The following is a 27,548-nucleotide window of genomic DNA, read 5'->3' as shown; positions in this document are numbered from 1 at the left end:
TGAATCTGTGACGAAAAACGAAGTTGAATAGAAAATTTAGCAAAAGTAACATTTTTAAAATATCTTTAAATACACCTCTTAACTCACATAATGCTAACAATAAACGTATAATTCATTCACAAAGACCTACAAGTCTCAGCATTTTCCTTTATTTAGAATGAAAAGCATCATGTCTCAGACTGTAACATCGACAAAATGCCCAAAACGATCGCATTATGTCATTCCTTTGTTGGAAAAAGTTTGTGTCTATTGTTAGTGTGCCCACACAAGCAGATGGAAATGAATAATTTGGAAACTGACGTCAGAGGTGGGATTGCCTAGAATGGAGGATCTCGTGTACGCTCGGCTCTCCCGTCGGGTATTTCCGGGCGGTGGGTTAAATCCCCGCCCCGCTTCATTCCTGCGTTGTTTGGGGACAGTAGGAAGATGGCGGCGGCCCCGCTGTACTGTGTCTGCCGGCAGCCCTACGATGTGAGCCGGTTTATGATCGAATGCGACATCTGTAAAGACTGGTTTCACGGCAGGTATGTAGGTTATGGTGTCTTTCAGAGATGTGGTTCATTAGAATCGACAAACACGAGTTGTTCGTTAAAGAAAGGCGACGGTTCTCTAAGCGGTGACTGGTAGCTAACTTAGCTTGCTAACGCTAGCGGTGGGCGACGGGGGTTTTAAACCGTCTATTGACACGACTTTACGAAAGAAAGTGGGCTTTCGTTCTCTGAAATAGGCGTAAATTTCGCCAGCTGTTCCGCCAACCAGTCTTAAACATAAGATATGTACCTGGCCTCCGTAATTTTGTTGTTAATAAACGCTATCGGCTAAAATATAGCCTATAGCAAATAGTTTCTATCTACTAATATGCGGATCTATCAGGACAGCCGAGCGGTGTCAGTCAGTCTGAGAGATCAAATGCTCGGCGGGGTCATCGTGACATGGAAAAGCGGCATGTTTGCTAGTTTCTTGTTGTCACTTCAGAGTTAAGTTTAGTGTTGGTTTTTACTGTGATTTAACAGATGAAAAAGCCAGTTGGGCTAGTCGCTGCATACCAGTGTGGATCCAATGTAGCTCACCAAGTTAGGTTATTCAAGGTAATGGCAACCGCAACCAACCTTTTACGTGTACTTTAAACTTATTGCATAAGATGCGCTCCATAAACAACTTCTATTTAATTGTGCACAATCTGAAGGTTATTGTTATACCGGATGCGTTAATCTAAAATTTTAACACATACAAATTGCAAGCTGTGTGTGTAACCTGCGCTTTTTGTATTTGGATGTGTTTTTAGTGGTTGGCTTTATTAGAAAGCGAGTGGTAGAGAACAAGGAGCTTGTTATGGTCGGGCTTTTGATTGACAGCTTGAGAAATTTAAATCCCCCTTTCAAGCAGAGGAGGCACATGGCAGGGGACCCCTAGTGGTGAACAGGGGGATCATTTAAAGGCACCAGACAGGAACGTGTCTCTGGACTGCTTGAGATTGCGTTTTGTCCTAATTTCTAATTTCTTTTTAAATGTCCTATCCTCATAACTGATTACAAGTGGGCCAGCGGTGTTATATGCTTTTTATGATTCATGCTGAGTGTGTGTGGGTGGTGGCTGCCTGTCAAAACCAGAATGGGAATTGCATTGTTGTGTAATAAAAACCTTACTGTGTGTCTGAGCATGTGTAGCCTAAAATGTCAGATTTCAGGCACCCATGCTCTAGTCCATATATATTACGACACTCACCCTATATTTTGGGGTTAAGATCATTCGGTGCTGTTTTGGAGCGACACTGTGGCCTAGTTGACTTTAGACTGCTTCTTAATTGATCCCAATTGGGGATTTTTTTCAGTTGATTGTACAGAGTCTACTTTTAATTGGATGATCAGATCAGAACCCTGTTATCAAGCACTATAAAGCCTGTTGACGTGAATGTTGGCAAGATGGGGTTGTTGTCTTGCTTATCTTAAGCCCTGATCCTGAGAGAAGGAAGATTTCACCCCCGATATCAAGAAAATGTGTCATAGCTGTAGTCAGATTATATGCTGTGTGTCAGACACACGTAACCGGCAAGACCTGACCTGACTGTGTAGCTGTCACTTTTTATCTATGTGCCCCCAAGTCCATCGGCCGACTTAGACAAAAGTTACACATGCCCCATCCTTTGAATCAGCCTGTGTGGGCGCATCTCCACGGCAACTGTTTATGAATACAATAATCTGTTTTTGCTCGTGTCGAAATGACGGAAACCATTGCGTAACCACATTCAGAGAGCTGCCAGAAAACTTGGCGGCCAGAATTTGTGGCACATCAGAGCCAAAAAAGACTGGCTGTGTGTCATGTGCCAGCAAGAAAAGGAACAAATGTTGGAGCTTCCCCCATTGATGACTAATAAGCAGATACTCACACACACGGAGAGCAAAGCTCCAAAAACGGCCACATTTCCTGCCTCTTTCCCACGAGGCTGGCCAGAAGGAAAGGGATATTCTCTGGCTGTGGATGATGGCACGCTGATGGAGTGGAAAGGAGAGGAGCTCAACCTCCTGGTGCCTGTTTGTCAGTGTGTTAGCCGAGTTGTTGTTTGTGTTTGTGGGGGACTTTGTCTCACTGCCTCAGTTTCTGGAGAGTGTCCTGTTTTCTATCACCTGTATCTCTCAGCATGTCAGTGCACAATACAGCCTGGGACTCCACTGGGAGGACGGCTTGGGTCTGGTAAACAGAATACTGTGTGGTTTATCTGTGTCCGAATCGTGATCAGTGAAGTAATTTTTTGGTGTTGGGGTCGCACCAATTCAAGTTTCCCCTCTCTTGACTCTAATTTAGCTCTGGGTATTTGTTATTATTGGATATTGATCTGACACTCTGTAAGGTAATGTTATTTAATGTGGATTGGTCACAACATGGCTGATAAAACATACTCACACATTGGGTGTGACAGTGGTAAATATGACCTATTATTAAATCAGCCATTGTTGTACGTTATTCATCCACCATTTCACAAGAAACTTTTAAGAAATAGAGCAAGAATTGATTTTTGGTTTTCTCCTGTCCTCTCAATCTTCTTGTGACCTAGATTTATCTTGAGTGGCACTGCCCTGAAAGACTTCTCTAGACACCAAAACCCGCTACTAGAGCCTGCTTCTGTAAATGGATTATTTCCACTGCTTCCAAGATGCCAATTTACGTCAACCCTGTGGATGTTGGTGTGCTGGAAATGCTCACTGGGTCAACTCAGATCACAGGGTTTACCCTGGTGTAGGTGTCAGGCACTCCAGTCAGCCCGTTGTCTGATTTAGGTGTGGGTGGTGGGGGTGATGATAGACCAGTGGGGCTCAATGAGGACAGAGGGAATGATTGATGGGCGCTCCAGCTAGCCAAGTTCAATGTGCGATCCGTCACTGTCGCACAGAGTGTGAGCACACTAAAGAGAGATGGATAGCCTCTACAGAGTGCCTTTTTAGTGTTTACGCTAAGTGGATGGATGGACGAGTGGAAGGATTCTTCTTTTTTCACCACTGTTGTCCATGAAAGAGACGTTTCGAATCGTCTGTTTAGATGTCTGTGTAGATAATTGGCCAAAGTAAAGAGCAACCTCATAGGGCCTGTTAAAAGCTATGTTTACATTCATTAGCAAGGCTGTCTCTTGGGGGCAGGGAAACTGCATTGCTTTCAGCTTGATCAATGTTGATTAGGGGTCAACAGCCTCGTGCATTGATTACCAGTCAGATTGAATTATGATATTAAAGATAAATCAGTACTGCTGTAAAATTGAAAACTTAGTTGAGAAACGTCACTGTAAATAGTATTCTACTTGATTTAGGAGTGGATTTAGAGCTCTCTGTGCCACAGTGGATCCATATCAATGGAAAACTCTCAAGACTGGCTAGAACATAATTGGGGCAGCTCAGTATTCCTGTCATTAAAAGCTCACATTTACTTTTTAGTCCTGTTTTGTTGAGAACAATAAACTCATTGTAATTCATGACTGATTTAAAAAATGCTTATCGAGTGTAGAAAGAGGATTGCATACACAAACGAGTCGTCTTTAGGTGAGTCCTGACTGAGTTTGTTGACTGATGTGTTTCAGCAGTAGACAGTCACAAGACTGATGACTTTGTAGGTTTTACAGGGGCCCTGGGGGTCTTAAGACAGCCACGTTGAAGACATGTGTGAAAGCAAAGCCTCAGTGCTTGGAGGCTCAAGGCAAGTCAACCTGCACCAAAAACAATTAAGCTGTTAAAACTCCCCAGGGCTCCCATGACGCCCCATAAACAACAAAGTGATCCTCTTTTGTTGTTTACCAGCTGACTACAGAGAGGCCTGTGGTCTCCTTCAAGCTGTAACCACTGCAGGGATGTTAGCTCGCTTTTACGCATAGCTTGCTAAAATGATTTAACCAGCAAGAGCCAAAATCAGAGATCCCTATCCATCTGTCAGGGCTCAGTGGCTCTTCCTGCTGTCCAAGTCCAGCACTGTTTATGCAATCTTTGGCTGAGTGCATTAGGGAAAGGGCCGGAGGAGTCAGGTGCTCCTCCGGGGTAGATAAAGATAGCCAGGTGTGTTTAACTGCCCTCATCTCCTCTCCATCTCTATCTCTTACCACCCATCCATTAGGGAGCTGCCAGTTCCCTAATGTAGGCGTGTCATCGCCCCATGCAGAGCAGTTATTTAGAGCTTAAAATAATGGTGATGCCCGCCTCCAGCCTTTGTGTTTCTCCACCGATCATGGAGGACAATGAACCCCTCACAGTGCATGGACTAATGAATAAGCCCTCTCAGTCACACAGGAAGGAGGCCCTTGATGAGAGGAAGTGCAGGGAGAGGGGCTGTTGATGGCAGGGGTTTAGCCAAGTACACACATCTCTCACATTCAGGAAGGGATGTTTTGCTTGTTAATCTGCTGCAGTGCCGTCACAGAATAACCCTCCAGTCTGAATAAGGCGAGGTTTTGTTTTTATCTTCGCGAGACATGTTGACTGGACTCTCTGTCGGCTTCTATAACAATGCGCTCTGTTGTTGTCCCATAACATATGATAACACTATCTCCTTAATGTGAAGATGACGTAAGGTCACTTGGGTCCAATCTGATCCTCACTCTGATTCGCTTTCCAAGAAAATGAGGTTCACGTTGGTTCAAGAGCTGTTTGCACACTCACCAGCTTTGGGATGATGCAACACCGCATCAGGCCTGAGCAAGGCAGGAGGAAATACTTGGCCCTCTTTCAGCTGAATTTCCTCCCCCCTTTTTTGCATTCTCTATCTCTAGTCCACTCGGTTTCATGAGCGTGGGTGCCTTGTTAAATAGTAATCATTACAGGTGACGCATAAGCTGAGTCAGGCCGGCGTATGTGGCACAGTGCCCTGATTTCCCACTGTGGCATTACATAAAGCAAAGTACAGAGTGAGATGAGGACAGCGAAGTCACCTCGGCCGTGCACGCGCTGCTCTCACACATCTCGACGAACCCGGCGGCAGAGACCGTGTGACTCATGCTTTCCCCCAGCGAACAGCCACATGTTTGAACCCAGATTCCTGATACATGAGCTAGGTTTAATACTACAGCCAAGCACTGCACAGTGTTATTGTTGGTCATCCGCTTGCTCACGTGCAGGAGCAGGAGTGTTTCTGTAAGCTTTTTTTTTTTGTGTGTGTGTGTGTGTGTGTGCGTGTGCGTGTGCGTGTGCTATTTCCCATTTAGCTTTTTTTTTGCTATTTTTTTCTGTGGAAGTTGGAGGCAAAAAGTAACTTGCAAAAAAATAACATATCAATAAATGAGCAACCAAATGCATGTTAAGACTCTTTCACCCAGCCGAGTGGACATCTCCACAGTTTTTTATCTTTGTCTTCTTTACAGATGCAGTTTTCATCAAGTAAATGTTTGCGGTGCAGCTAATAATAGCACAAGGTTGTATGTGGTAAACAGGACAGAGGGAGCTACTGTTGATATCCTGTTAGTGCACCAGGGTGATTGGGGCCAGCATTCACACGAGCTCACCACTTCCTGATGAGTTAATGGCCCTAAGCTTTATTTCCTTTGCAGTTTCCTGCAATTTCTTGTAGATCAAAGCTGATAGCAGGCTGCGATTAGCTCCATCCCTCCTGCAGGCGTCTGCCTTTTAAAGCAGAGGGTATATCAGCCACAAATCCATCGTTTATACCCTGTGTCACTATGTTAATGGTCAACCTGAAGCCAGTCACTAGAGCCCACAGGAAGGAGTTGGTCCCAAGTTGGTGTGCTTTAGTTTTGTTATGGATTGCATGGTGTAATTCCTTCCTTGGGGTCAGGCATCATAGTGAATGACCTGCGCTCAGGCTTTCGTCACACAAACATGTAGCTTGCAGTTTCTTGAACTCCAAATAGCCATCGGTGTCTATTCAGGCTGAATTGCAACTCGGTTGCTGTTCAACCCATGCTGCTCTGGAATGGGGCTGTGGTATGTAACAGAGGAATGCACGTGTGCTGGTGCGTCTGGTTCGGCTGTTGCAGGACAGTCGGGGGTAGGGTTAGCAGCGTCGTAGATCCGTGGGAGAAATAAGCAAGACTGCGGCAAACCTCACTATTACCCCTTTCACACTGACACCCACTAACATCTGGCTTTTGTCCTCAGTGGGAAAGGGTACAATCGGCTCGTCTGCTGGCAAAGGAAACATTAGTTAATCGTGCATTTTTAGCACATTTACTCACGTTTTAAAAACTTTTGGTGTAAAAGTGGTCTTTCTGTCCAAGCAGCTGATGCTCAGCTAAGCTTTTGACCTTATGCTGCATTCACGTTATGACACCAGAATGGGAAGAACAGGAAAACTTCCCGTTATTCCAACTCCAAGATGGTCACCTGCAGAGCTAACCTGGTAGTTGCATCATTTAAGTAGCCTAAATATGCTACTTTTGCCTTGTTATGTATGTGGAACAATATATTAACAAGTAAAACTAGATGCTAGCAAAATGTGCATAGACATAGCTCCTTTGGATTTAGCAGAATCAGGTATATCAGTGTTAATATCAGACTTTATTTGGCAGAATGGCTGCAGAGCCACCATAGCTGGCATTTACATCCACAGTTTTGTCGACACTTCTTGAACCTGATATCTTTGTGTACAGTTTACTGACTTGGTTGCTCAAAAATATGGTCCAGAAGATATGATGTGAATGCAGCAGTAATCAGAGCCAGAGCCGTGCTAGTGCCTTTATTTTGTTATTGTGCAAAGGCCACGAGTTTCCTGCTCCCGTCTCAACATCAGTGAGGCCGCAGTTGTAGATCGTTTGTTTGGAAAAATAGATCAAAGGTCATTGTCCATACCCAAACTGTACTTTGCTGTTTCTCAGTGTTTGTTTACCCCAAACCTGTAACCCCTAACATCTCCTCTGGTAACATACACAGTGTTTGACAGTAGCTTGATGGTGATTAAACGGTTCCAACTTGTCTTGGTGCCCAATGGTATCCACAAATTTAGTCAACAGTCCAGATCATGTTTTATGGTTAGGACTTTTGTTCAAGACTTTACACAACATAAACTTTGTTGCAACTGAGAACCTCTCACTTTTACAATGTCCCTTTTATTGAAATGAAGCTCTTTTTGCTATGATGGTGGTCTATTAATCTACAGATTAATAGATAGTAGAAATAATTCAGTTTTGTTGCCCAACTCGAGCACAAAAACACATGAGCTCGGTATGTAAGATTGATACTGATTCACGTTAAACATGTTGGGAAAAGTGTGACTGTATCTCCTGTCCATCTCCAGCTGTGTGCAGGTAGAAGAGCATCATGCTGTGGATATCGATGTTTACCACTGTCCCAACTGTGATGTCGTACAAGGACCCTCCTTGAGTGAGTATCGCCATTTGTCATTAGTGGCATGTTTCCTTTGCTTTTTGTTTCTCCCTGTCCCTCCCTCACTTGGTCCAAACGTGCATCTCATTCATCAAACACTGTCCTCTGATTCTCTGCCTTACATTTACATGTCTGTCCCTCTTAACATTCAGTTTTTCCCCTCCCACTGCTGTCTCTGTGTGTTGAACTGGTCCCAGGGGAAAAGGGTCACTCTGTGCAGTGTTATTCAGGTCTGATTTTTAAAGGGGGGGATGGGTCAACCTCGTAGAGCCCAGAGGGCAGACATTAACCGGCTAATTGAATGGTCTTGTAAGCCCTCCACTTTGATTGGACAAGCCCCTCCATCTCTGAGCGCAGGGAAGTGAATTAATGTCCTCACAAAAAGTGGTGCTGATGTGCATAATTCACCACTATTTGGGAGAACAAGCTTCAAGAGGGACATGATAAAACCCTGCAAACCTCTGATGTCTCTGTTTGTTGCAGTGAAAAAGCGCAACAACTGGCACAGACACGACTACACGGAGCCAGACGACGGATCGAAGCCGGTGCAGGCCGGCACCCCAGTATTTATCAAGCAACTCCAGAGCAGGACCTTCGCCAGGTAGATATCAGCATGGACACATGTCTCACCAGTCAACGCAATCACCAGGAAGTCCTCTTAAAGCTAGTTTTATGCTTGACACAAGAGGTTAATGGCAATCCTGCCATAGAAGCCTGCAGCGTAGGTTGTTAATTTATAGGTCAGCATCATAATTTACCCGCTGATGGCACCACTGCAACACCGCATGGATATATTGTACATGATCGGGCCTCGGTGTCATTTAATCCAGTTCCCTCAGGTGGCTTTGCAAGTGCTCTGTTCTCTTATTCGCTTTGATAAGAGCAATGGTTGTGGTGATGGCTTTGCTCAATTTGTGGCATTGAAAAGCAGCGGTTAATTGAGCCTTCACCAACTTGTCTAATGTTCAGCAGTCAGCACCATCATCCAACAGCCCAGTTTAACCAGTGACAGTTCTTCTGGTCCACACATGGTATCTCTGTAGTCACCTACGTTTAGTTGAATTTTTGACGAGACTATAGGTGTAGTCTATTGTGGCTACTTGCATCCACTCTGAAGCTACACCGTAACCCTTAGCGGTCATGGCTCTGAGGTTGTGTTAATAAAACGTGGATAGATGAAGTTTACTGAACTTATGATCTTGTTTCAGTGGCGAGGAGATTCTGAGGCGGATGAAGGGCGAGCAGGTGACACCCAAGTACCTGGAGAGACATGGCTTCAACTACCCCATCGCGGTCACAGAGATGGAGGACCTGGGACTCAAACTACCACCTCCTACTTTCTCCGTCAAAGATGTGGAGCAGTATGTGGGTAAGGACACTTAATAATGAACAGGCTTTATTCTGCGGTATAAAACAGTTGCCGTCAGCTGTATCAAATTCACAATAACACATTAGTTTATCCTTTGGGAAGGATGTGGGCTCTGTGATTGGAATACACAGTAGCCTGAGTCTGCTTAAAAGCTTATGAAACCACCCAACACCAGCCAGCTAAGTGGCCATTGCTGAGCAGGCGCCATCTGTGTGTCAATATGAACAGGTTTCCAGGTTCATGGGGTTTTAACCCACTTATCAGGCATCAGGCGATGGCTGAATGAGTTCTAAATGAGTGACGTCTAAGCTTTCACTACCTTCTCTATGACCCACTCCGCTTCCTTATTGAAACGGCCTGCCACTTCCCAGCTCCTATTACAAGCCCATTACCAAGCCCACCAGTGGTTTTATCATTAAGTTCAGATTACAGACTCCCTCTCTCACTTTATCTCCCTCTCCCATGCCCTATTGAGCATTAAGCCAAGGCACAGTTGTTGTGACCGGGGACTGAGTGTTGGGTTACATTTCTTACAGTTAGAAGACAATGGGAGAACAGGAGTGAACGCTGATGTCTTCTCTGTCTCACTAGGGTCTAAGCGGTTGTGTTGTCATCTTAGTGTGTGGCCAGTGGTTGGCCTCAGTGGTAGAGCAGCAATGAATGGTCAGTGGGTGTTTCATGGAGGAGGTTGCGTAAATACACCTTGTACTCAACATTGGATAGACACTGAATAAGATATAAATCTATAGCTTTTTTCTTGCCTTTATGACCCACCACCATGGTGTATGGTGTGTGATATAGTGTTGGAGACTTCAGATTGACCTTAATTTGGCAATCCCTGGGGGTTAAATACAAGTGTTATTGCTGGTTAAGATGCTGGGGACCTTTTGCCATCTTACTTGTCTCTCTGCCCATATTTTCTGTCTGTATCTCTACTGTCATGCAGCAAAATACCAAAAAAGATATATCAATATATAGTACAATACTTGACATCCAGTCCCATAAGATGCCTGAGCAAAACTGTGGAGCAGTGGTCTGTTAATCCAATAAGCATGCAGAGAAATCTTAAAATCTTCTTATATCATAGAACCCAAACAGACAGTCATGATAGTCAGATGATAAATTGGCCCCAACTGTGACCTCACCATCATTCCTGATGAAAACCTTTACCGGACAAGTGAAAATTGTACTTTATTACCTGCACTAGAGCAGCGAGTTGTACCTTTAAATATATGTTCATGATCTTGCAGAATTCTGTCCAGAATGATGAAACGTTCGCTCGGGCCAAAGCCAACATTTAAATCCAACATTTCCTCAGTCTGTGCGGCCGACTTAACATACAACCAGAAGATCAGAACAGGGTGGCTCTGTCTCTGAAAATCTGGATTTAAACGCTGGTTTGACCCCGGGCAGATACTTCATCATTCCAGGCAGACGGTACACATCTGTGGGATCGTGAAACCACCTTTGAAGAAGCTAATGCGCAATAGCATTTTAACTTTTCCCATAAGGTTTGCTTATGTGAAAGAATTACGGAGTAACGTACAGACTGCAAATCATTATCCTAATCTTTAAATAACAAGAACAATAAATGCTGCAATGCCATATTGATAGTAAAGAGCTTGTTGTTCTGTACAGGTAGTCAAGAAGTAATATGTGCAGTAGTCACTGTTATTATTATCCCTTGCTGCTTAAATTGATGGTTAATAGATAAACGTTTTCTTAAATTAATTTGAATTAATGCAGAAAAAAGAGTTGACTAAGACATATTTGCAATGGTTACCTGAATTAAAGGCCTCTTTAACATTACTGGGTGTTGTGATATATTATTTTGGTCACACTGGGATGTCAGGCAGCTGAATTGCCTCTCGAGCTGGTTTAGCACTGTGGATTCTGAACGTTGTGCTTTGCTGTTGTGCTTGTGAAGCTGGTGTTTGAGGCCGGTGGTTTCCAGGCAGCTTTGTCTCGCACTGTGTGACTGACTGCCTCTACTCCAGCTGTTCTCTGTCATCAGACGCTGGCCAGCTGGGCCTTCAGAGGTGTTTGTGAGTGCAAGTGCATGTTACTGTGTGTGTGTGTGTGTGTGTGTGTGTGTGTGCATGTGCGAGAGAGAGCATGCAAAGGGGCAATAAAAAAGGTGAGTGGGAGGGGTGTGGGGAAAATACAACAACCAGCTGTCTTGCTACACACACTGCACCCCGGTCCCACTTCCGGCCCCATGTGTCACCCGAGTGTGATTTGTAGCGTCCCAACTGTTAGCTGTGTATTCTCTGACCTGGCTTGTTTTTTTCTTTTCCTTTTAAGCATCTGTTTTCTGTCTCATACGCGTAAATGCACCACATGAAGCCTATGTGCGCTCTCTTTCTCACATCTATACATGTATCCGCCTCTATGTTCAAGATCTCCTACGCACACATAGGCGTTAAACTCAGCAGCCCTCTCACCTCCGCCCACTCCACCTCCTCAGGGACTGGTGGTCTGGACAGATTGACAGATTGTCTCACTTGCTCCCCTGTACAACCCCTCCCCATACTGCCATATTGGTGCCAGTTTCCCTCAGGGCTTGATGTCTAAAAGCACATGGAGATGCCAGCAGGCCGCTGACCCCAGTGAACTCCACACCCACTCAGCAGCCAATTAAAAAGTTGAAGATATTTTTCATTCAAGAGTCACCGACTACAGCAACTGCTATCACATGGACTAAGCTGTATTTATCTCCCATCTAGGTGGCGACAAAGTCATCGATGTGATAGACGTGGCACGGCAGGCGGACAGCAAGATGAAGCTCAGCGAGTTTATCAAGTATTTCACCAAGCCACATCGACCGAAGGTCCTCAACCTCATCAGCCTGGAGTTCTCTGACACTAAGTAAGCTATGCTCCAGTCTGTAGGCTAAAGGACGAGCATCAGGAAGCACAGAGTCCTAATTAACACTAGCAGTACAAGTCGGCCATGTCAAACCTCTGAAAAAGCCTAAACCAGCATTGGCTCTGTGGCAAATACCAATAGAGAATTTCATTTGCAGCACAACCACGAGGCATATCATCACAATACGGCAGCCACGGGACACACTCATACACACTCCCCAACACATACTTCACACTTTGCAACAAATTAGGAGGGAAAAAATGGTTTTGAAATGTGTAACATAGAAATTTAAGATGGCCATTTAGTCGAGCTTTCACTTGTGTCAAGTTGACTTTGAGTAATAGCTAAATTGCTGTGTTTAAAATGCAAACTTTGTTGTATTTTCATGCTAAAAAAGTTCATTTTAGCTGCTTCTCATTAGTAAAACATCATATTCATTATTTCTGCATTTCAGAACAATTGTATGGCCGCTAAAGTCTGACTGATACTATAGATTATTTAGGATGATAATTGACATCAAAATGTGGGAATTCTTGACACTTTTTCTAAATGATCTCAAACCTAATTGACATTTCTGTACTGCAACTTCTGTCAGTGTAGCTCTAATGCTGATGCCGATTACTCTATTAATCATTCTCAAACATGCTTGGACAAGTTCAATATGAGATCTTCTTGTTTTCATTCAGTTAAGCCCAACCTCCCATTTGTTTCCCTTTTTGCTTCACTCCAACCTCCCACCAAGGATGTCAGAGCTGGTGGAGGTTCCCGACGTGGCTCAGAAGATGTCCTGGGTAGAGAACTACTGGCCGGACGACTCCTTCTTCCCCAAGCCCTTTGTCCAGAAGTACTGCCTTATGGGAGTCAAGGACAGCTACACAGATTTCCACATAGACTTCGGGGGCACCTCGGTCTGGTACCATGTTCTCTGGGTAAGTGTGTGCATGAAAAATCAGGCAAGAATCCACAATGATGCGTTTGATCTAAGACGATGCTGAGCTCAGTGAAGGCGCAGGTGATTGGCTACCACCCTGCTTCTCGCATCACATCGATTCACCAGGCAGCTTCGGGGGCAGCTCTTGTGTAGCCATTTGGACGATCTCGCCCTCCCTCATCCATAAACTAAAGCTGATCTTAATTTCAAGGTGTTTGTGGATGTTTATAGCAGCAGCTTCACCCCAGTGTGGACTCAAACCTATCCTCTTCTTCTTCTGCTGTGCAGGGTGAGAAGGTCTTCTACTTGATCAAGCCCACTCCCGCCAACCTTGCACTATACGAGGCATGGAGCTCCTCGCCCAATCAGAGTGAAGTGTTCTTTGGGGACAAAGTGGAGAAGTGTTACAAGTGTGTTGTGCCCCAAGGAACCACCCTGCTCATCCCTACAGGTCTGTGCTCCTGATCATGCTTGTGTGAAGCGTCTTTGTTTCTGTTAATCATCATAGTTAATTTCCTCTAATGCTGACTGTTAGAGTGTGCTCACATCTGTAGTTTGCTTCATTTTGTCTGGACCAAGGAAAAGGTTCTGGTCTGGTTCGGGTTCACATTGGCTTTGTACAAACAAACCGAGAGCTGTCAACGTGAAGCAGATCAGACTGATGTGTGATTACAAATGAACAGTCCCTGCTCTTCAAGTAGGACTCAAACCAGTTTAGCGTTGTGCCAGAACGTTACACCTAGTTTTCTGGTCTGTCAGGTAAAGTGTTGTGGTTGACTGTGTTGAATGCTGCATTGAGATCTAATAATACCAAGACCTGAAGTATGTGCTGTATGTGTTCAAGTGGATGCTTTTCAAGATCATCACAGGAGCAGTGTTGTTGCTCTGGTTTGGTTGAAAACAATTGATGATTTTACTTGAGAATGGGAGGTTTGATACGGGCCTACTATTCATTAGTGAGGTGTCTGGATTAGATTTGAAGGATATTAATGTGAGATCACCATGTTTACACACTTTTTAATGAACTTGATTAACTGCTAAACATCAGGATACAAGCATAATACACCGCAGCAGCTTTTGACTGTCAGATCAATTGGGGAAAATCTGTGCATTAACGTGCTGATTTGCATGTGCGTCACCATGTTTACCAAATGATTGGTATGCGTGATGTTTCCAAAGTCAGCAAGTAATCACGTTAAATCACTGTGATCTCAATATTTACCAAAAATAATCATGATTAGGATTTTTGCCATAAACAAGCAGCCATAATCACCAGATGGATTTAATTGTAGCTCAGTCGTCATATTCATGTTAAAATCACATATGTGCTATCACAAAAACCTGTGCGTGGTCTGGTTGCTTCAGACCAGAGTCTGCTCGGAAACAAGCTGAGACCCTCCTTGTCAGTCAGCCTCTGTCCGGTTGTTTGGTCTGCACCAGGGTTTGATTGACAGCTTTCACGTCAGACTAAACAAACTGCACTAATGAGGAAAAACGTACCACAATTGATCCGAACCCATCGGACCTGGTGTCAAAGCACCCTTGGAGTCCTTGATGTGGTTCCCAAGCGCCGTAGCTGTCTGTGTCGCTAATGTCTTTTCATAGCTGCGGTCTGACTAACTCTCGTGCACCAACCCAGCTGACCTGTCGCCTGGTTTTGTTTGTCTTTTCACATGCATTGAAAAGTTAAAATAATCCTGCTTCTCATGGCCCCTGCCAGGAAAGTACAGGCCTCCTGAAGGTCCTCTGTCATTGCCAAGGGAAAATAACAGAGAGAGAATTTCTTCCTGAGCAACAACCCAAACAGTTCTTAATGATCATGATTACAATGGAAAAATGAAGAAAAACAGTGCTATTATGTAATATGATGAAAGCAGCAATGATGCTGCAGATCACAGCTTTCCCCTGCACATGACTTTGCAGTCGTACATTACTTTAACTAGCAGTTCTGTTGTCGTTAATTAGAAGTAGTGTGAAGAGGGTAGAAAGATGTTTGTGTTTCGTGTCACTCACTGAATATGACATGCTTTCTTTCCCTGCAGTGAAGCCAATGCCTCCAGTCATACAATTCAGACAATTACCCATCCGTCAGTCTCTCAATAGACTTTTTAAGCCGATAGAGTTCCTCGGCTCTCCCCACGCACACAGACAGACAAAGCTCCGTTCAGCCCGTCAACTGCTGGACGTCCTCAATCAGTCTTCTAGCAGTGCTTTCTCAGCAGGCTGAAGCAGCATTGTAAAGGGGAGCCTTTGGCAGAGAGGGTGTGGAGAGGTGGGAATTAAGTGGGGGTCAGAGAGCACAGTAGGTCAGTCAACCAGTGCATTATCAGGCCTGTCTATCAGACTTACACCAAGCCTCCCAGACTCTGCTTTCTCTCACTCTGGGTTGTATAAAGAGCGCTGTTTATCTGAGGGGGGAGCACGTGATTTTAAAAGACAACCTTATCTTTCTGAAGTCTGACTGAGGGAAGATAAAAAGTTTGTTTGTTTGACCCACGTGGGTCTTTTGTGCATGGTCGGGTATGTAAGAGCTGTAAATATCTTCATGCAGATCACATGTGTGAAGTGCCTTGTTTTGAGGTCAATTGAGCTGCCCTGTCTTGGAAGTATGTGTAAACTTCTGTGCTCTGGTGCCCCCTACAGGCTGGATCCATGCCGTTCTCACCTCTCAGGATTGCATGGCGTTTGGAGGGAACTTCCTTCACAACCTCAATATTGGCATGCAGCTCAGGTAAACAGCTCACATTATACAGGAAAGGCTTGATTTCTGTTTATTTTACTTTAAGCCAGACACCAGTTTGCTTTCACGTTTGTTGCTTTATCACTAAACTGTTTTTGTATTCCATCTGTTGGTTTGTAGGTGTTATGAAATGGAGCGTCGTCTGAAAACCCCAGACCTCTTTAAGTTTCCGTACTTCGAGGCGATCTGTTGGTATGTTGCAAAGAACCTCTTGGAAACGCTAAAAGGTGAGATTCAAATGTGAACAAACAGTCATTAAAACACATAATATTAGATAAACCGACAGCGCTTTTACGAAGCATCAAATTCAGAATAATCATATTTTTAAAAAAAGACTCTTCACATGATTAGTTTTCTCTCAGATTTTTACAGGTTTAATCTTTGTATGATTTTTTTTTTTTTTTATTGTTTTTCCTTCTCAGAGCTTCGAGAGGACAGCTGTCCACCACCAACCTACCTTGTGGAAGGAGTCAAGGCTTTAATCAGTGCACTGAGGACCTGGTTGAAACGAGAGGTGAGGGTCGCCAGCAGCGTTCTCACGGTCATCTCTCTGTATACCTGCACCCGACTCCGCCTTTAGCGTCTACAGTCCAGATGGTCATTGTTACACCGTCGGGGACGCCACGGCTGTTTGTTCTTATCTCCTGGATGTGTGTCAGTGGTCGACAACAGACTTCTCTGTGTTCACTTCTCCTGTCTGCTGTGGCTTTGCAGGTGACTGAGCCCACCAGTGAGGTACCAGACCATATCAGGCCCAACCATCTCATTAAAGAGCTGACTAAGGAAATCCGCTACCTGGAGGTAAGAGGGGACGAGGAGGAAAGGATGAAAGACGGGGTTAGACCTCTTAAACCGTAACGAGCTACAGAAAGCTGCAGCTGCAGTTTGTTTTTCAAGAGATAAATTCAGGACAGTCAGTTATCAGATGTCATCGTGGATCATCATCAGGAGGTGAAAGCTCATCCATAAATATTATAATTTGAGAGGGTGCGCCTTTAAAGTCCTCATAGAAAGTCAAACAAAAAGTATTTAAATATTTCATATGTATATACAATTGTAAATATTAAATATTTAACTCAGTTGGGGAACTGGAACATCAAACATTCAAACATTATGTTCATATCTTTATTTAAAATATTTGACACATTCAAACTGCAGCTGTTTGTTAGACTGAAGGAAACACCAGGTTTAGAATTTACCTTCTGTCCCACGCAGCATTTTTTTTCTTGTCAGAGCTCAGTTTATACAGCTGTGATCTGTTTTGTTTTTTTGGTCTACATAACACAGACACACACTCGTATCCCACCCACAGGATACACAGCACAGCCACACTGACGTGATTATGATGCTACTATAACTGAATGTTAAACAGAAAACAGTTCAAAAATGGCTTTAAATGTGGCCAAGTAGTACGGACTTTGTTAGAAACCTGATGCCACGGTGTGTTTTTGCTGCTTCCATCAACAGGAGGAACCAGTCAGCGGTAGCAAGCCAGTGAAATCTCAGGGAAGCGGGTGCGGAGGAGCGTCTGGATCAAACGGCTGCCCGGCCACTCGCTCCACGCTGGAGAGGCTATGCCAAGCCCGGCGGGCCAGAAGGGCTGCCAGGCGGCTGAGGGAGCAGCAGCGGCAGGCTCCTAAAGTGCCCTCCAACCTGGACATCTTGGAGCGGCACACCAGGGAGGTGCTGAGGAGGCTGGAGGTGGGACCGCTGGAGGAGGTGAGCATAATTTCATGTGCAAAGTTTTTCCCTGTGAAGCTAAAAAGTGGCTCAGCATTGAGGCTCCCTAAGTCTAAATGTGCGTTCACTGACCGATGGTCTGTACCTCTCAGGATGCGGCCTTCTGTGCCAAGGTTCATGGGAAGCTCAACAAGGTGTCGACTGCATCGGCTGCTGCTGCGGAGTCTTTAGATGACAACCACCTGCGGCTAATGCTGGTCAACGGCAGAATTATCAGGTGAGAGCTCACCTCTCGTTGCTTCTTTTGCTGCAGGTCAGTCCACCTGACTTTGGGAAAAACCTGTTATATTTATGTGCATAACAGCCCATTAAAAACTGGAACAATGTGCTCGTTTAGAAAAGCATGAAGAGTGTAAATCCTTCCATCATCTCATCGGAACAAAATCTACATGATAACAGAAATGAGTACAACAATAACAATCTTAATTAACACAGATAGATGAGCCTTATCACAGGAAATAAAATAACAGCAGAATGAAGCTCCATAGATAAACAGTCAATCGTGATCTGTGAGATGAATCACACTAAGACCATTCTACAGTGGAGATTCTCTGTATTTTATGGTGAAATTGTTTTGTTTTTCGTCCTTGTGTGTGCAGAGATATGAGGCGGCCAGGCAGCAGCCCGGTGAAGACGGAGGGTGAACGGTCCCCTGCTGGCCAAGGCCCACCAAAGAGCTGCGTGGATGTGAAGCTGGAGAGGACGCAGGACGGTCAAGAGCAGCACAGCACGGTCGACAAACCCGCGCTCCTCAGTAAGACACCAGTTTGATCGCAGTTATTCCTATTAAACTCAGATTTTAGCAGAGAAAGTGTGTTGGTCACCCGTGTTTTAAGCTGAAGGTGTGTTCCCGTGTTTCTCAGGGGGTCTGGAGAGGGTGAAGACTGAACTCAGGGAAGAAGTCTCAGGACACTCGAGTGTGTCAGACGTGGAGTCAGACAGTGACTCTCCCACAGAGGTGAAAATCACAGGATCTTATGTCACACTGTCAATCAAATGTCCATCATAAACATCACTGTAAATGCACAATGTTTACATCCTTTAAACTGATTTAAGTTGCATTCTTTTAAAATGAAAACAAACAGGAAAAGAAAATACTCGTATCACATTTAAAGCCAGAACATTTTGTGAACTGTAAATGATGGGTGATACCTCAGTGTGCTGTGATGGCACACAGATATTCCACCCTCCTTTCTAATTTTAACTTCACTTTTCCAACGTAGCATAAAGCGTCATCGTCGTCGTCCTCGTCTTCTGACGAGGATTCAGAGAGTTCCCAGGAGGAGGAAGAGGAGGAGGAGGAGGAGGAGAGGGGCTCGTTGCAGCAGAAAGGCTCAGGGCACACCATAGAGCTGGACCAGTCTGGCCAGAAACTCAGGCACAAACACAAACCACTCAAACGGTGAGAAACGTGTGCAGAGATGCTGAAAGTGGTCCCATCAGGGCAAAGCTCAATCTCAAAGGTGTTGTTTTGACGTGCACTGAGTAATCGAGTCCTGTCCTCTCCCGCAGAGAACGTCCTACCTCACCCAGCACAGAAGAGGCCATTCAGGGGATGCTGTCTATGGCCGGTCTGCTGTGCTCCTCCAAGCCGGAGAAGGTAGCCTCGTCCCAGGAGCCCTGGTGGTCCGGCGCCAGCCAGTGCTCGCCGCTGGAACAGAGGGAGGCGGCGCAGCACCAGCGCCGACTGCAGGGGGACAAGAGCCCGATGGACAGCCAGGGCAACAGCAGCGAGGCCTGGGACAATCAGGGGCTTCCCAGCCCTCTCGGCCGAAGCCACGGCAGCAGCCCCGAGACGGACTACCAGTACTGTGACCCCTCCATGTCTCCACCGCTGCACCCCTCCAAGAGGCACGCCCCCAACCCCCCGCCTATCAGCAATCAGGCCACAAAAGGTTTGAAAATCCGATTATTGTTTTCACGTGTTTCTGCCGTGCAGAGTGGAGGACGTGCAGAGTTTGATGCACGAATTAATCTGCTGAGGAGGGAAAGTTTTTTTCAGCCCTGAGAAAATAACTGGCAGACTAAGAATTAATTAAGTAATTATTAGGTGCAGCCCTGAACATTCACCATTAAGTCCTTTAACATGTTGTCTCCTTTTTGTTTCCTCCTTTTTTTCAGGCAAGCGGCCTAAAAAAGGAATGGCCACAGCCAAGCAGAGACTGGGGAAGATCCTGAAACTCAACAGACACAGTCGCGTCTTCGTGTAACACGTCAAATCTTCAGGAGGTAAAAGGATCCGTGTGGATGCGTTCTTGAAGAAAAAAAAAGAGAAACATTTGTGTATTTGTTACCAGACACTTTTGTGCTGTAGAAATTAAAAAAAAAAAAAGAAAAAAAAGAGAGGACACGGTGCCGGGAGACGGCCGTAACCTCGACACGTGAAACACGCTCACTGTGCATGCTGAGGAGGAGACAGGGTATCGAAACAAGCAAGTGCACGACTTCACTACAAGCACACTCAGAACAAAGCAGAAGAGGAGCCACGGGAGGCGAGTCGCCGGGCGCGCGCTGCAGGGAGCGGTGGACCGGAGCTCCTGCGGGCATTGAAACGGACAGAGGAGAAGCAGGAGGTCCACCAAACACACAAACAAACAAACAAACAAACAAACAAGAGAAACGCTCGCTTTGCTGGGGGAGCAGCACCGACTGCTGCTTCTGATGCCGACATCATCTGCATCACATCTACCAGTGTTTCCTCTCCCCGCTGAACGCACCCCCCCTCCCTCCCTTCGCTCGCTTCACGGCTGTCTGCGACAAACTGGACGGGACGGAGGAGCAGATGAAACGGAGCTGCGTCTCCTTTTTTTTTTTTTTTTTTTTCCCCCTCTGGCCCTGAGGGGAGAAACGAGGTGCTAAGGAGGAGAACTGAAATTTCAAAATGGTGCTTATTGTTACTTTTCTCCACTCATGCTTGTCCCTTCCAGTCCTCACCTCCCTCCCCCCCACCCCCCACCCCCTTTATCTCAATCACACCAGCAATAATGACTTTGAGGAGAGGACAGCGAGAGGCAGCACTTTGCTGCAGTCGATTCTCCTGTTTGAAAGCCGGTGCGTTACAGACCTGCACAGTTCGGTGCAGCCATCTACTCTCAAATCTGCACTATGTTGTTTGATTATTAGTGGGGGGGTGGGGGGCGGGGGGTCCGTGTTTCTGAGTGATTCTGGCGAAAGGCGAGTCAAAGTGCTGCCTCTCTGAATTTGTTTAAAATAGGAATTTCGACTCGCACGATTTCCTGCTTAATTTATTTCTCGTTTTATCTGTGATGTTGATTTTTTTTTTAATGTGTTATTTTTATAGATTCTGAATGACGTATTTATTAATTGAAAGAGATAATGATTTTATTATATTTGGACCCTAAAACCTCGGCTATTCTGAGGGGCTTTTTCCTTTTAAAGGGTTTTTTTTTTTTCCTTTTAACACTTTTTTTTTGTAAAGGTGGATGTTTTTAGAGTTCATGTGATCATCATCTGTTCAGTAGCAATTTACCTACAAATCTTTTATTACCTTCTATTCTGTCACCCCCCCACTCACCACCCACCACCCCCCTCACCCAGTTGAATAGATCCTGTGTTGGTTCTTGTCTGTTCTGGTTTCCTCTTCTCCCTGTAGCCGGAGGTGTTGGGCTATGTGCGAATAGAAACTAGGTTAGGTTGAGAAATGTCAACTTCCATATCTAAACCTGAGCTTTTTTCAACTAGTGCCACTTCTCATTTAGCAAAAAAACAACAAAACAAGAAAAAAAAAAACCAAGTATTCTGAGCCACTGTGGTCGATCCAAAGTCGTCGATGCATTCAGAGGAAGTGAACGTTTGAGGAACTTTGATGGGATGACTGTGGTTTTTCCTTTTTTTTTTTTTTTTTTTTGAGAAAAAAAAATACCAGTGCTGATGTGTTTTGCTCGGGGTGCGCAGTTCTTCACTCTCAGGGAATGATGCCATGGACATAACCTTCGATTAACCACCAGCCACGTCATGGATGCAGACAGGACGCTCTCAGCAGATTCACCTCGTGGTTTGGAGTTGCTGAGGTTTGTTTGTTTTTCATTGCTTCAAAAAAAAAAAAAAAGATTTCCTGGTTGTGGTTTTCAAGTCGTGACGATAAGCTGTGCTTTAACCGGTCAGTCATTGTACCTTTTGGGATAACTTCTGTTCACATGAATTTGGTATTGTCCCCCACTGCTTCCTAACACACGTTCAGCTCAGTGTTCTACAGAAAAACCCTCGTTAAGTTGACTCTAAAAAGACATTTGACACATGCGAACACCGCCCGGGCTGAACTGTTGCCAAGTAGCTTTAAGACTCTTTGAACAGCGTGAAACGTTTTGCTCAGGTTGACTTGTAGTGCACACGACCTGCGAGTGACTGTGTGATCAATCATCCAGCCCCGATGAGGTGTTTCACATGATCCCAACACAAAATTAGTGTTAGTCACATTTCCAGACCGATTTCCTCCCTTTTCTTACACTACACTTTAACCCTTTGAACTCTTTGCATGTCAAGTCATTGAAAACACGCGAGCTGGCCCGCAGGCAGGGTTTGTTATAAGCTGTCGTATTCATCGTACAGGATCTGTCCCTTTTCGCTTTTATATGCAGCTCCCTTGGCATTTGTGTTATGTGCGTTGGTTCTTGCAATGGTTTTTTCCAGATTTAAATGGCTTATGATTTAAAATATACAAACACTGGCTAACTGTGACACTGTTGATGCGTTGCATTTTGTTTCTGCATTTCAAAAATTGCGTGTAAATAAAACTAATGAAATAACATACTTGTCTTCTGTCAGAGCCAACTGACTAATTTGGCACAATAACACAAACCAGCTGTAAAATTAGGATTTATCTTTGAAGTTCAGACATTTATAGTGTGGTTACACATTAAACGATAACAGCTTAACATATTTAAAGATTTTTATTGGTCTATGTACAACAATGACTTTCAGGATATCCTAAAGATTTCCACAAAGACTTGTCCAGCAGCTTCAGTCCCTTTTGGTGATCTAAAAATAAAAGACAAGAAGGATAAAGTTTACAACAGTGCACAAAAACATGTACACTCAGTTGCCAGTTTATTAGGTACAGCTGGCTAAAACGAATGTCTACTAAAACAGTCCTGCTCGTGTAAACAGGCTGCAATGATCAGATGGATTAAGACAGAGATGAGGGGGCGTTGCTGGCTGACTAAAACATCCTGGCATAATGAATTCTCAGGATAACGGTGGATTCACGGCAGTGTCGGCCACTAATTTCACTGATTAACTAATTATGAAAATCCTGTAAACAACAACTAACATTCCACCCAAAAAGTGCATTTAAAGACTCGTCTCAGGTGTACATGTATGACAACTTTAGACACAATCGAGAGAAGAGATGCATAACAGCACAAAGCTTAAAGAAAACAGCACGACCCTGCAGCAGTGGAGACGTAGCATACTGCAGAGTTTGAGGATGATTGTCAGATATTTTGAAATACCACATAGCCTTAATAATTAAGCATAAGTTAATTGTCATGGGTTACTGGGACAATTTAACAGACCAGCACCATAGCCAATGTCATAACCAGCACCTGTGTACTAGTTAATCAGTTTTAATGGTAGTTTAGTGGTGACCTAACCTTCTTCTTTACGCTTGTATTACATATTGTGCGAGTTCAAATTGTTGTTTAAGGGTTTGTTCAAGGGTACCAGTGTTTTTTAAGTAAAGGAAACTGAAGAAATCACCTTATTCCTCGTCATCTGGTGGGATCCCAAGCTCCTCGTCTGTCCACTCGGAAGCATCAGGCCAGGGGAAGTGACCCTACACACGAGGGAAGAACTTTTAACATTTCCAGTTTAAAACAAAAAACTCTGCACATTACCAACAAACAACCTCACTTTTGCATCTTTTCCCCCAAGTGAGGGCGGGGGGTCTTATAGGCGTGTTGCTGATCCAGGCTCTCCATTTAAAACAGAAGTACTGTTTACCAGACTGTAGCTGTTAATTGTCTATAAGATAATCTAATTCATGACAGGATCCCTGACAGTGCCGTCAATGCTCTTACACTCTTATTCTATCACTGCAGCTCAGGATAACATGGTGATGATTGATAATACAGTGTACCATCTGCTGTTGATTAGGAAAATAATCTGCGCACGGTCATTTAGCTTCCACGATTATAAATACACCATTTCGGTCAGATAGCCCTCATCAGACATTAACTACTTATCTTCTTCCCTCTCTGACAGGCTGCAGAAACAGTCTGACATTACTGTCAACATGTTTTAATAGTCATGATATTTGGAGGTTATTTGTAGTGTTTCAACAGATTCTTATTCCATTCTAATTATATGAATATAGTGTATTTATTTCACTTTGTGTAATGCCACTTTTGCTGTCGGTGTAACCAAATTTCCTGCAGGTACATCAGGCTTTAATTTCTTCTTAACGGCTTTTTTGATTAGCACAAATTACTTATTAACACATGGACGTGCTCGTCAATGGACCGGCTAAGCCATAGCCAACACAGTCAATTGATAACAAATTCAAAGGAAATTAAATAGATTTTTGGAGGATATCAACTTTCGAGGATCCTATTTTGGATCTGAGCTCTATTTCATAGATTCACTGGCATTACAGATAAGTGGAAATGAGGCTGGACAGAGTGACCGACATGTTTACTTACGAGGACTGCGTCGCTGTCGTGCCAACAGTGCCAAAGGATCCAAAACCACATGACACCGCTGATCAATTCTGACTCGAATTTCTGTTTCTTCGTTAACTGGGGGTATTGCCTGTACTGTGGCTCAATGTGCGGTCCGTCTCCAGCCCTAGAACATTAAAAAAAACAACATATCAAAATCCAATTTGAGTCAATTTCAGATAACGCACAATATAAAGTAACATTTAAGACGGTGCAACGAACTTTAACTGAACTGTCATTTACCATTGTGTTAGCAAACCGCTGCTATAGTACAGCTAACTTCAAGCTAAGATGCTAACGGGTTTGACAACACTTACTTTCTGGTCGTTATCCTTTGCGGAGTGCGTCGAACGAGCCGACTTCCTGCTCGAAGGACTCCCAACGCCCTTCCAAAAGAAGCCATGGCTGCTTGTCTCGGAAACAACCTTCTTCTTTTGCGTTATATGTTAAGATTTGTGTGTACTGCTGCCCTGGTCGTCGAGGAGTCACCTTCTCCCCTTGTCAATAAACGACCTCCCAACAACGACAGCTGTGATTGGACCGAATAGAATGACGTCTGTGATAGTTGGCTGAATAAGAAATACATTTTTAAAACACAGCGCCCCCTTCTGTTCCACTCTAAACAGGACTTTGCCTTTACGGTCGGCTGGCAATTGTCTTTGATTACCTTTGCTGTATAGTATTCACTGCAAATCTTAAAAATAAACACGGTTAGGTTGGCCGATGGTTATTGCATATTTTATTTCGTTTAGGCTAAAACGGACAAGAGAAACTTTATCCTTTCTATTTTTGGCTTAGAACACTGACTAATATGGCATTAAGTCACTTCTGGACCATAAAGGATGAACACTTTTACTTCTGTTTGCATAACTTAGGTCATAATGATTGTGTGAGTGATGCACAAGTACAATCATTGTCGAACAATTGTTTTCTCGAATAATATTTATTTTATATTAAAACAGAATACATTAAATCAAGGGTAGCTTCAACAATGAACTGAAGGGACAAATTATACCGACACAAAATAAATATGCATAAATAACGAGTGTCACCATTTAGAAACAGAAAACTAAATGGGGGAAAAACGTGTAAACTAGTCAGTTTTGCCCGCATGGCCCACTAGATGGGGTCAAAAGCTAAACAACTCTGCTCAGGGTGAATTCGTCCCTATGACGTCCTGTTTTTGTGTCACATTTGAGAGTATATCATCTGTCGGTGTGAAAGTAGCAGTGCTTATGTAACCGTGACACACAGAGACCACCAAATCACTCAAAAATGGCAGAAATGGCTTAGGGTTTTTGTCGAAGGTTTAATCACATTTCCGTGGCAAACTCTGGTTTTGTCGGGCAGTATAAATCATACTACTACAAAAAATGTAAAGCCTTGAGCACACGGGTCGCCGCTCGGTTTGCTGCTATGGCGCTGTATTAAGTATGAACGTCAACTTCTCAGGATATGAAAACAGGAAATAATAACACGGTGGCGAGAACGCGCACGGCGCCGCCGCCCAGCAGTGCTCGTCCCGTGCGCGAGAAGAAAAGAATCCTCGACGCCATCTTGTTCCCAGTCGACAGCGACAATCAATTTCGACTGACGGAAGGAAGGTGCTTTTGTAACGCCCTGCGCGCACAGACAATTCGCCACTGAATAGAGAAAACGCACATTATCGTGTCTGCCTATGTTGCTTTTAACCCATCGGAAAGACTCTTTAAAAAATTAAATACGGCACACGTTAAGTTGTTACCTAATGGCGCCTGGTCGTAGCTGCTCTCCGGTTGCGCCCCTCTCCCCTCACAGCTCAGAGCCCGCCCACAAATACTAGCTGCATGATGTCATCAGAAACCAACCATTTGTCGAAAAATAACCAATTTTCATCAATTTCTTTGGGACAATTATTCATCTCCCACCAACTGGGCGCCATTATCTTAACATGAAAGAGGCCAGATCGTCTTCAGGCCGAAAACGCGATGGACGCAACGGGCATGGCTAACCGTTATCCTCTCCGAAAAAACCCGACAGGGACCGTTTAATCACTGCGTCCTCCACAGCCGTTCACGAACATTTCCGTTCAGGAGCGGGTGAGGGTGGCTCGATCGGCCCCACATTTACCTCCGTCCTCCCTCAAGTTTATTTCAAACAAGCTGGCTGCCCGTGCGCCAGCCGTTGCGGCAGTTCTGCGCATGCGTGGGGGGATGCGGTTCAGGGTGGGGGAGGGTCAATAAATGGAAACGATGAGAACATCCTCTCTCAACATATGATGTCAAGGGGATCTCTACAGACATTTTTCTGTGACAATAAGCGATTTAACGCAACACTTAAGCTGTCGGAAGAAAAAAAATAACTAGAATTATTTTTATGGTGTTAACTATGCCTCAGCTAACGTTCAATAATATGGTTGTTAAATAAATGAAAAGGGTTGTAAATTGCAACCTCTTAGGCCTTCTGGTGGATGATTATAGGGCATAAGGCACAAAAGAAATTATATTTTACAGAAGCTTTAATTACGACTCATGATAAGTTCAATGATGCTGAATATTTTCCCGTGAGGTCTGTTTTCTTCGAATCTCATTGGTCAGTGTTTCACAGGTTATCCCTTCCTGACATCAGTTCAATATACAAAACGCTGCTCTTGTGTAAGGGGGTTACATAACAGCTTAGTTGCCTCCTACTGTGTTGGGTAGCGGATTTAGGTGCTCCTTTTCAGCCATGCCAGTGGTAAAATTAAGGATTTTGGTTCAAAATAGCCACATGTCGGTTTGTAAATATCACAAGTATCCTTATGACAGGTTTAACAGGCAATCTGGCCTATTCAGCCAAGCTTATGTCAGTGCCCAATTCTTATGCGTCTTCTTATGCATCTAAATAAAAAGAGATTAAATGTAACATAAGCTGGCTATGAGGGACGTGTTCTGGCAAAAATACCCATTATCAGGCTCAGATTGTGCCCCTTTTAACCCTGAGAGGAAGAAGAGGAAACAGGAGGGGAGACAACAATCAGTTTAAACAAAACCTCCTGACAAAAACATGCCCACAGCTGACTTCACTTTTCAAGATGATCGTGCAGATAGCTCGGACATGAAAACAACCACATTGTGCTGCATTGCATGCTGCAAGATTCGTTTGATAGGCTGTTTTAAAATCCTACAAAAAATACAACCACCTGTTTTGTGACTAATGCTATTTTCATGATCACTTAAATTAAATTAACATGCTACGGTCCGTGTTTTTCCTCTAAATGTCCACCTGACAGGCATAATCTAGAGTGCAACACGAGTTAAATCCAGGCCGTTGCCGACAGAAATAGCAGAGACTTGAAGAAGCGCAGCCGTGAACGTGCATGGTCCACGGTCACGGTGCCCCTGTGAAGTCGGGAGGGAAGCCCCGCAGTATGTGGAGGCGGAGCTCAGGGTTG

At 44.3% G+C, this 27,548-nt stretch overlaps 2 protein-coding genes across 2 annotated transcripts; one reads left to right on the top strand and one right to left on the bottom strand.

Annotated features, from left to right (window-relative positions):
- Nucleotides 1-403: 403 nt before the first annotated feature.
- Nucleotides 404-22,225, top strand: kdm7aa (lysine (K)-specific demethylase 7Aa). The gene is made up of 18 exons (XM_076722680.1): nt 404-524; nt 7,723-7,808; nt 8,295-8,412; nt 9,020-9,180; nt 11,907-12,048; nt 12,791-12,977; nt 13,268-13,430; nt 15,623-15,710; nt 15,840-15,946; nt 16,142-16,233; nt 16,434-16,520; nt 17,187-17,438; nt 17,552-17,676; nt 18,059-18,213; nt 18,323-18,417; nt 18,683-18,861; nt 18,972-19,354; nt 19,581-22,225. Exons 1-18 carry the CDS (start codon nt 427-429, stop codon nt 19,667-19,669), a joined length of 2,607 nt encoding a protein of 868 aa, XP_076578795.1. The 5' UTR covers nt 404-426; the 3' UTR covers nt 19,670-22,225.
- Nucleotides 22,226-22,350: 125 nt separating this feature from the next.
- ndufb2 (NADH:ubiquinone oxidoreductase subunit B2) lies at nt 22,351-24,962 on the bottom strand. Its single transcript, XM_076722689.1, has 4 exons — nt 24,454-24,962; nt 24,119-24,263; nt 23,178-23,253; nt 22,351-22,457 (listed from the first exon to the last, which is right to left on the bottom strand). The coding sequence occupies exons 1-3, from the start codon at nt 24,537-24,539 to the stop codon at nt 23,179-23,181; spliced, it is 306 nt and encodes a 101-aa protein (XP_076578804.1). The 5' UTR covers nt 24,540-24,962; the 3' UTR covers nt 22,351-22,457; nt 23,178.
- Nucleotides 24,963-27,548: the final 2,586 nt, after the last annotated feature.

The sequence above is a fragment of the Chaetodon auriga genome, chromosome 22 (assembly GCF_051107435.1).
Source record: "Chaetodon auriga isolate fChaAug3 chromosome 22, fChaAug3.hap1, whole genome shotgun sequence".
Lineage (NCBI taxonomy): Eukaryota > Metazoa > Chordata > Actinopteri > Chaetodontiformes > Chaetodontidae > Chaetodon > Chaetodon auriga.
Note: the sequence above shows the minus strand (reverse complement) of the source record. Positions and strands in the feature narration are given on the sequence as shown.